Source organism: Trifolium pratense, linkage group LG4 (genome assembly GCF_020283565.1).
Source record: "Trifolium pratense cultivar HEN17-A07 linkage group LG4, ARS_RC_1.1, whole genome shotgun sequence".
Lineage (NCBI taxonomy): Eukaryota > Viridiplantae > Streptophyta > Magnoliopsida > Fabales > Fabaceae > Trifolium > Trifolium pratense.
Window position 1 is genome coordinate 26,772,378 of NC_060062.1, and position 10,968 is coordinate 26,783,345.

A 10,968-nucleotide genomic window follows, 5' to 3' on the forward strand; every position below is an offset into this window, starting at 1 on the left:
TTCAAATTCTCCACCATGATCACTTCTTATGGAAATGATATTTGATCCTTTTTCATTTTGAACCTTTTTACAAAAGATTTTAAAAGATTCAAAAGATTCATCTTTACTTTTTAAAAATAAAACCCATGTGTATCTAGAGTAGTCATCAACAATAACAAAACCATAGTTTTTACCACCTAGACTAGTAGTTTTGACAGGTCCAAACAAATCTATGTGAAGTAATTCAAGAGGTCTTTTAGTTGAAATAAAATCTTTAGGTTTAAAACTGCTTTTGGTTTGTTTTCCCTTGGTACAACTTTCACATAGTTTATCTTTGTCAAAACTTATCTTTGGTAATCCTCTTACTAGATCAAGTTGAGAAAGTTTTGCAATTGTTCTCATATTTACATGTCCTGCTCTTTTGTGCCAAATCCATTTATCCTTTTCAAGAGATACAAAACATGACTCAACAGGCAGTTCATCTAGATATATGACATATACATTCTTTTTTCTTGATCCATTAAAAAGAGTTTTTCCAGAAGATATTTGTTTAATTTCGCATGTATGAGTTTTAAAAATAACTTCAAGACCATTATCACATAGTTGACTAATACTTATTAAGTTATGTTCTAGACCCTCTACATAATGAACATTTTCTAATTTAGCAGAATTAATTTTACCTATTATACCTTTACCTTTGATACTAGCTTTTTCATTATTACCAAAGGTAACGGTTCCTCCTTCCTTTTCCTCAAGGGAAAGGAAGCTGTGTCTGTCTCCAGTCATGTGCCTCGAGCAGCCACTGTCCAAGTACCATGGCTTTTTCTTGACTGCTAGCAGACATTCCTGTATTTGAGTTTAGTAAGACTTTTGGTACCCATAGTGTCTTGGGTCCTTGATGGTTAGTGTATTTAAAAGGTGTTTTCTTATGAGATGATCTTTTGTATGAATTCTTTTGAAAATATGTTTGTGTATTATCTGGAGAATGATTTTTTACATGATGTATAGATCTTTTCTTAAAACAAAAGTATCTTATATGTCCATGCTTGTGATAGAAGGAACAAAATAGTCTTCTTATTTTTTGATCCTTTTTAGGTGAGAAAACTTTATCATAGTTTGTTTGATGAGTTTTAGAACCTATTTCATTTTTATCAATAACTTTTGACTGAATACTTTCAAAGGTTTCATTAACTTTTACATATTTGATTATGTCCTTTTCTGAGACATTATTTTTTAATCCTAAGTTTTCTGTATTTAACTTACATGCTTTATCTAGATCATGTTGAACTTTTTCCAAGGTTTCTTCTAAAATTTTATTTTTAGTTTTATATTCATCCTTTTCTTGAATTACTCTAGCAAGTTCAATTCTAAGCTGATCATATTTTTGAGCAGTAATTTGTGAGTCATATAAAAGATTATCAAACAATTTTTCAGTTTTTATGCATGATGAACAAGGTTCAAGATTTACCTCATCAAAATCAGTTCTGGCCATTAGGCAAACATTTGCTTCTTCTTCTTCTTGTAAATCTTCTAGATCATCCCATGTAGCCATCATAGATTTGTAGGGAGGCTTTCTTTGCTTCAGCTTTGGACATTCATTTTTGTAGTGTCCAGTTTGATTGCATCCATAGCATTTTACTTGACTTAAATCAGTTTCATTTCTTCTTGGTGGAAATGATCTTTTGATTTGATTTCTTCTCATCATTAGCTTTTGAATTCTTCTTGAGAGAAAAGCCATTTCCTCCTCATCATCTTGTTGAAGATGATTCTCTTCATCACATGTTATTTCCCTTTTTAGATTCTCTTCTGCTTGTGATTATAGAGCAATCATTTTGTTTTTAGCTGGTTTCTTTTCTTGAAGTATTGCTTCATGAGCTTTTAAAGATCCAATGAAATCTTCTAGATCCATTGTTTTGAGATCTTTTGCTACAGTTATTGCAGTTACTATGTGTCTCCATTCTTCTGGTAGACATCTTAGTAGCTTTCTTATTCTCTCATGTGTGGTATACTTTTTGCCAAGAGAATTTAGCTCATTTATGATGACTGTAAACCTTCCATACATTTGATCTATAGTTTCACTGTCGCTCATTTCAAACAGTTCAAACTTTCTTACTCCTATGTCAATCCTTGTTTCTTTTATGTGGCTGGTTCCTTCATGGTGTGTTTGAAGAGTGGTCCACATTTCTTTGGCGTTTTTGCATTCCATGATCCTGTCATATTCTTCCCTGCACAAAGCACTTTTAATAAATAATTGAGCTTTAGTGTTTAGTAGTACCCTGTCAGATTCTTGAGTTGTCCATTCAAGTTGTGGTTTTGGTGTGAATGAATCTTTGACCAGTGGAGCATAGTCTCCAACTTCAACTACAGCCCACATGTTGATGTCTTGTGACCTAAGAAATAATTCCATCTTGTCTTTCCAGTAGTAGTAGTCATTTCCTTCAAAAAGAGGTGGTCTAGTTAATGATCCTCCTTCTGAGATGAATTTTGCAGGTTTAGACATTACTTCCTTCCTGAATCTTTTCCTCAAGCACTTGTTAGATGCTTAGCTTTTAGAGGCAGTGCTCTGATGCCAATTGAAGTAACAATGTTTGTCACAAGGAAGGGGGGTTTGAATTGTGACCCTTTAAAATTTCAACTGCAAAATAGATTAAACACAATAACACACTATAAAAGTAAATGGTTAGACTAGCTGGAGAACGTTCTCCTTGAATGTGAGTGCAATATAGTGATTTGAGTGTGTTAGTGTTTGCACAAATAAAAGAGTAAGGGAAGAGAAGATAACACAAAGATTTTATCCTGGTTCACCCCTTAATAGTATGGGCTACTCCAGTCCCCACTTGCGTGAGATTATCCACTATAATCTAGACCAAGATTACAGAAAAACTTCCCTTTGATCTAAGCCCAGATCAAAGACCCTTTATGATCTAAACCAAGATCACAAAGTAACCAGCTATAACCAGCTGCTCTACCTCAATCAATTATACCCAATTGACTTGAGAGAATCCTAAGATTTTCAATGATTTCTTTGGATCTAAGCTTATACACCTAACCGGATGTGAAGCTTACAAATTGATACACTCAAAGTACTCTACAAATATATGATCCTAGATTTCTAAAGAGCTTTAGAGTAAGAGTGAAAAGGAGAGCTTGTTTTAATGTATTAGATTGCTTTGTGTGCTTGAAGTTCTTGCTCTTCCAATTAAACCAACGTGCTATTTATAGATGGAGATGCTCCTTTGTTGCTTGGACATCACACATATCCGTTGTGAGTGAGGAACTAGCCGTTGTGAGAGAAACAAAACAGCCCATGTGAATTTGTCTTTGAGATGCTCCAGGAGATCATTCTTCTAATGGTCTCTGACTGTCACATTGTACTTGTTGGTCAGAAATATTCTTCCACCAACTGTCAATGAGTTGTCTCTGAGTGTATATCCCTTGCAAATGTATTTCCCATGTGGGAAAATAAGATTTGAATTCATTTGGATAAGATTGCCACCTAAGTGCAGAAATTGGGAGATCATTCTCCAGGACGTTGGAGACCATTCTCTGAGATGGTGTGGATAAGGTCCAACGAAAATATAGCTGTTGCAAGTTGTTGCAAGTTGTCAACCAGCTGTAAACTCTTCATCAAAGGCATAGAGTAGCCACTGTTCACTTGTCCTTCAAAGGACACATGAATAGTGAGATAAGTACTATTTTATGGGAGAGTGTAGCTACCCATGTCATAAGCTTGTACTTTGGATCAGATATGAAACTTCATTGCAAGCTGTATGTACTTGTTGCTGAGTTCTCATTGGTCTAGATTAACTTCTTTAATGATGTTCTTGGAGAACATAAAGCCTTGTTGCAAGATGTGAAGTTATTATTCCTTAAAGAAGCTTATTCGAGTAAGCTCAAGAACCAAAATCAATTCCTTGCCTTAAATGACTTATTTGCACTGTTATGATCCTTTAATAAGTCCAACTTAAAAGTTCTTTCTTGTCTTGTACCAGTTGACTTGAATAAGTGCTTATGCTTTAGAACACATAAGTCTGGAGACCAATCTGAGATCATTCTCTTGAGGCAGATTTGTCTAAAACGTGCTTGATTCTTTTCTTATGAGTGAAACAAGGTTAATTTAATCCATTGCATCTGTTCTTAAATTAAATCACTCAAGAGCACTTGTTAGATCACAAAATGATCAGAATCAAATTAAAATTTAATTAAGGGTTGTTATCTTTAAAACATCAAAATAGGATTTTGTCTCATCAAGTATAACCCGTAAAATTGTAAAAAAAAAATAGACAACATAAAAAATAAGTTTTTGTTATGAATAATATAGATGTGGATGTCCATTTGTCTAGGCCCATATTCTTGGCCCATGTAATCTCCTATATATATGACTATCTCACAATGTAAAATACACACCTTGAATAGAACAATACAATAGTCTATTCCTTTCTCTTCTCCCTTTCATCTCTTCTTCTCTATTCTTGTTATTCTCTAGGAATAGTTCATAACACGTTATCAGCACGATAGTCTCTCCTCTTTCAAAAAAAGGTATAACACAATGGGAATTAACAATTTTATTTTATGTATGAATTTTTTTTTATTCTATTTTTTCAGATCATTTTGTTCTTCTCATTTTTTTTATATTAATTCACAAACCTACGATCCAGAAGTATCGTGGTGATATGAATCCTGAAGATTCATAGTGTGATGAAATTTTAAAATATGAATCCTGAAGATTCATAGTATGATGAAATTTTAAAATATAATCCTGAAGATTCATAAGCATACGCTTATAAAAGTACGTAAAATATCTTTTAAAATATGAATCCTGAAGATTCATAGATATAATATGATGAAATTTTAAAATATGAATCCCGAAGATTCATAGATATAAGTAAAATCAATATCTTGTTAATCTTTTAGAAGAATTCAAAAACATCAATCCCTGAAGGATTGGATAAATAATTGATTTGATTTGTTATACAATTCTTGAACAATTTAAGAACCAATTTTTATTCTCCATAATTCTTGAAGAATTCATTACGGATACATCTATGAAGGATCGTACAATTAGATCTATTATATAGTTCTCAAAGAACTTAAAAATTCAAATTTTGTCCTCCATGAAATCTTGATGAATTCAATTGCGACACATCCCTGAAGGATGTACAAAATAATTGATAAGATCTATTATAGAGGTTTTGAAGAACTTATGAATGATTCAATATATATGCATCCTAAAGGATTGTACACAAAAAAAAAGAAAGATTATTCTTACATTATATTATATAGTTCTTGAAGAACTTCCTATACATGCATCCCTGAAGGATGGCTTTATCAATTTATAATTTTCATTGGATTTATTTATTTACTGTAATAATAATAAAAACAAACTAAACATACATATATCATGCGCCATTTTTTTTTTAGAATACTTCATGTATGTTGCTCATAATCTATACATATCATGTTAGAATTTTTAGTTAACAAAAAAAAAAGAAAAAAAGGTACAATCATATGCTAATTTATGTTACCTATTCTATGCATATGCCAATTTTTTTTCAATAACTTACTAATTAATATATGTTACATTATAATTATTATTATAGGTTACATTATAATTATTATTAATTTCATTATGTTACTATTTAATTTGCATTATAAACTTTTATGTTACATTATATTAATATTAATAAAGATAATTGGAATTTTTTATTAGACTGTGTTTACTATGTTTATATAATTATTTGCTTAATTTTATTATTTAATGATAGTATATATCAATGATAAATGAATGAAAAACCATTCCCAGAAGTGAATGAAATCTAACCCACTGATGTTACTCCATTCCCAGAAGTGAATGTAGTAACACACGATTACCATGAAAAAAATTTGTGGTCATGGTCGTGGTAATAGTCATGACTGTGTTAATTTTAAAATTTCGGCTTCTCACTAGAAGTGAAAAAAAAATAATGAAAAAAAAGAGTAAAAAGTGGGCAAATTAGTTCCTGAAGAACTAAAGAAGAAAAATGGAAAATCCAATTGAATGCACAAGGAATAAATTATTCTTAATCATTATGAAGATCACTTGTGATATAGTTCTTGAAGAACTAATGCTTTAATAATAATGATCTCCGATGGATTACTCAAAGAATATGAATTTCCGAACCATTGTTAATGAAAAATTATTTGTATAGTTCCTGAAGAACTTAAAATTCAATATTAAAGCATTTCTTGTAGTATCGCTCAAGAACAATTCTTCATAATCAATGTTTATAAATATTGGTGGTATAATTCTTGAAGAACTAATATTTTAATTTCCCTAAAGATATAGTTCTTGAATAAGCACAAATTTAATATTAAGTATTCCATAAGGATTGGAAAATTGTAATTTTCCATAGCCATTGTTGATAGAGATATATTTTTAAGTTCCTGAAGAACTTACAAAATTTTACAACATGATTACAATCTATATGATATATTTGATCTTGGCATAAGGTGAACCAAAATTAAAAGGAAATCAAGAGAAGAATTATTTATGTCTCTTGAATATGCTCTTGAAGTAGCAACTTTGAAAAAAAAAAAAAAAAATTCAAGAATATTTTGTATATCCATATTGTTGTACATACATTGGATGGATATTATTGATATATTAAACTCGTGATTGAATGCATGGTTCAAACGTTTTTTTTCTTCCTCTCATATAATGATTATTCTTTGCTCTTAAAAAAAAAAACAAATTATTCCTTGCAAACATAAATTGATTTTAATTATTCGGTTACATATTTAAATCAATTGATTGATTTTAATTTTAAAATCTTTTAATTGTTAATATATTTTAATTTCTAATTCTACTGAAATCCACATAAACATTATTTTGTTATACTTTATTTTTACTCTTTTAATTGTCATACAAATAAATTATTACTATTTTTTTATTGTGTTCCACCGAAAAGATTTTTTTTGTAGAAACATATTTGTTTAGCTTGAAAATATTCATCGATACTACTATTCATGAAAAATTAAATTTTATATTTGGTAGTACGAAAATTATTGAAGGTTCCAGAAGAGACAATGCATTGTTATATCGAGAAACAAAGTTGCACTTTGCTAATGTATTTTATATTTTAAGTCTTAAAGAAATTTGTTACCGAAGGATATTCACATAAATGAATATCATATTGAAACAAGAAACGACAGAAATATTTTATCTCTATATTACGAGACATATTATCAACTTTTGTCTCTAGTTTGTGGTGTACTTATGATATTAGTGCAATTTAAGCACATGTTCAAGTAAACCAGAAGTTTACAAATAAATCATATTAATTTTATCATTGGCAAGATCAGTTGGGTCATTTCTGGTCTATTATGAAGCGAAAAATTTCTATGAATATGTATTGAATGGCCAGAAGTTCATTCAATCTAACACTTTTTGTGTATTACTAGTTCCCGAAGAAAATTGATAAATTTAGTAAACGAGCGTCTCTTATTTTATATATAAGGTGATATTTATAAATCAATACACCGATCATGTGGACCAATTAAATTTCTATAATTTTAATTGATGCATCAACTAAATGGTCACATGTATGTTAGTTATCAACTCACAACCAAAAGTTTGTAAGATTATTTTTGAGAGCTCATTATGTATATATTATTCTAGAAAGTATTTGATAAGTATCGTATGTTAATTGAAATTTATACCGAACATCTTGTAGAATATGTTCATACAAACAAAAATAATAATGGACTTGAAGATCCATTCTTTAGACGTCTAAAGTTAATTACATGATCGATACTTATGAGATCAATACTTCTATGTTCTATTTTATATTTTGGGAACATTTAAATATATATGTTGAGATATTGATTCGCTCAAGCCAATAAGTTATTATACGAACGTCTTCCCCTTAATTTTCTATTAAGTTTAGTTTCATACTCTAATATTTTTCATATAAGCATTTTTGGATGTGTTGGTATGTTCTAATTGCTCCAATATAATGCAATACGATGAATTATTAAAGAATATTGGGAAAATATATTTGATACAACTCTTCATCCCTTATAAATTATATTGAGCCAATAGGGACTTGTTTATAGCCCAGAAGGATAATTTTCAAGTGATGATGAATTAGTTTTCCCAATATTAGGGGGAGGGAATAAGCAGCTGAAAAATATGAACCTGAAGTTCAAATGAATCACTTGAAATAAATAGTTATTATTATCTCATCTTGATCCTCATATAAAATAGATTGAACCAGATGTTCAAAAGATGTATCATTTGCAAAGTTTATGAAATCAACTATCAGCTGCTAATGCTCCAATCAAAATGGATGTCCCTATTGGACAATCTTATATTGCAAATGAATTTTAACCACCCTGTAGCGTGGTAGGTCGGTCGGTTCCAAAGATAAAAATCCTCAAATAAGAAAAGGAGCTAAAAAGAAAGATGACCCAAGTGAGGATATAAAAAGATTATTTGACATAATTAATTTTCTAGTTCCATAAGAACTTATCAGGTACCTGAAATTTATGAAAATAAAGAGATCTCGACAAATTATGTCATGAATGGAATCCGATGAAACCGAAAGAAAATCAACGTTGACGGTGTTTATTTATATAATATAGCGCTATATATGATAAGAAATAATGAGGATCATAAATCAAAGTCTATTAAGGATTATAGACAATGAAATGATTGACTAAATAGATAGACATAATTGATACAAAATTAAACTAGCTTTGCAAAGCGGAACGTTTTTGGACCAATAGTCCATTCCATCTGCAGATGAAAATAATTCGATATGAATAAATTTTCAAGAGAAAAATAATGAAAATCAAATATTTAGAGTTTGAATTGTTATTCAAGTATATTGATAAATGTCTATCATTGATTTTCAAGAAGCATATTCACTTAAAGTGAATTCCAAAACTTCTTTGTAATTAATTAAGTTGAGTAGCATATGAAATACTCAATTTATGTGAAATATGTGTTTTAACGTATTTGACTGGCTCACTGGATAATGATGATTATATGAAAATCCCAGAAGGATTTAATTTTCGTAAGACACATATATTGGAGAGATGACTTAATAAACATGAATAAGTCTCCTTATATACTCGAGCAACATCTATATGCATGTTGTATAATATTCCTGTTGAATATTTCCAAGTGAGAAATATGAAAATGACAATTTGTTCATTTTAAGAAAATATTTGGCAATGAATTTCATATATTTAAGATTTATGTCGATGATAAAAATATGATCAAGAGACTCCTGAAGAGCTTGAGATATTGTCATTTCTTACAAAATAAGTATTTGAAGAATATTTTGTGAATCATGAAGTTTATATACAGAAGGTTCTAAAATGATTCTATATGAAAGATAAAATCAGTTACGTTTTGTAAGATCACCGATGTAAACAAATGTCATTTTAGAGTTCGAGTAAATGATGAAGAACTATAATAACAATCTCATAAAATAAAATGATGCGGAAAGTTTAGCACTATATGAAATAGATCAAGAATGTGATTTGTTTTGAAGTACGCTATTCAACAGATACAAGGGGTTGTGATTTTTCTAATAAAGGGTTTTTGCTACAATTCAACATGAAGATCATATCACAAACACTACTAATTTGAAGAATATAATAACGAAGATATAAGATTGTCAACACGTCATCACCAATCGTCAAAGCTTTGGAGCAACTAATATTGAAGATTATTTGACATTTTTCTTCTTAGATATATTTGTATTTATCAGGGGGAGATATAAATATGTTATGCACTCTTTTTCCCTTCACCATGGTTTTATCTCACTGGGTTTTCCTGGTAAGGTTTTTAATGAGGCAGTTCACACACAAAAGATGTTGTACTCTTTTTCCTTCACTATGATTTTTCCCACTGGGTTTTTAATAGTAAGGTTTTAATGAGGCATATCATCGATGGACATCCAAGGGGGAGTGTTATGAATAATATAGATGTGGATGTCCATTTGTCTAGGCCCATATTCTTGGCCCATGTAATCTCCTATATATATGACTATCTCACAATGTAAAATACACACCTTGAATAGAACAATACAATAGTCTATTCCTTTCTCTTCTCCCTTTCATCTCTTCTTCTCTATTCTTGTTATTCTCTAGGAATAGTTCATAACAGTTTTCATGTTAATATATGAGTATAAATATAGGTTCCGCATATATTATAAAAGAACATGCAAGCTTATTAATATGAGTAAAAAACATAGGTCTCACAAACATTACACAAAACATTAACATATGAGTATAAATATAGATCTCACAAAAAATAGTAAAAAATTGGAAACTTTATTAATAAGAGTAAAATCATATAGCCCTGCAGAAATCAGACAAAAGATTATATCCTTGTGTTAATATATGAGTATAAATATATGTCATGTAGAAATTATGAAAGAATTGACAACCTTATTAATATATTAATAAAAAACATAGGTCTCGTAAAAATCAACAAAATAATTAGGTCCCTGTATTAATATATGATCTATTATAACCCGTAAAATTATAAAAAATTAATTTTTTTTATTAAATTATGATTAAAAATATAAATTTTGTAGAAATTAAAAACAAAAAAGGTTCTGGTATTAATATATGAGTATAAATATACGTGCTACATAAATTATTAAAGAACGGGAAACCTTATTAATAAGAAGAAAAATATAGGTCCCTCAGAATTCACACAAAAGATGATGTCCTCGTATTAATATATGAGTATAACTCGTAAAATTAATAAAAATATATACAACTTTATTAATATATGAGTAAAAATATAAGGCCCGTAGATATAACCAAAAAAATTATGTTCCCATATTAATATGAATATAACCTGTAAATTATTAAAAAAAAAATAGACAACATAATATATTAGTAAAACACAAGTTCCGTGAGACTAAATATAAATTCTGCATAATGTATTGATCAATCTATTTCAAAAGAATGATCAATGTATTGATGACA

General features: G+C 29.4%; 1 protein-coding gene across 1 annotated transcript; it reads right to left on the reverse strand.

Annotated features, from left to right (window-relative positions):
* Positions 1 to 1,795: 1,795 nt before the first annotated feature.
* On the reverse strand, positions 1,796 to 2,185 carry LOC123922382. Its single transcript, XM_045975104.1, has one exon. It carries the CDS (start codon positions 2,183 to 2,185, stop codon positions 1,796 to 1,798), a length of 390 nt encoding a protein of 129 aa, XP_045831060.1.
* Between the last annotated feature and the right edge of the window lie 8,783 nt (positions 2,186 to 10,968).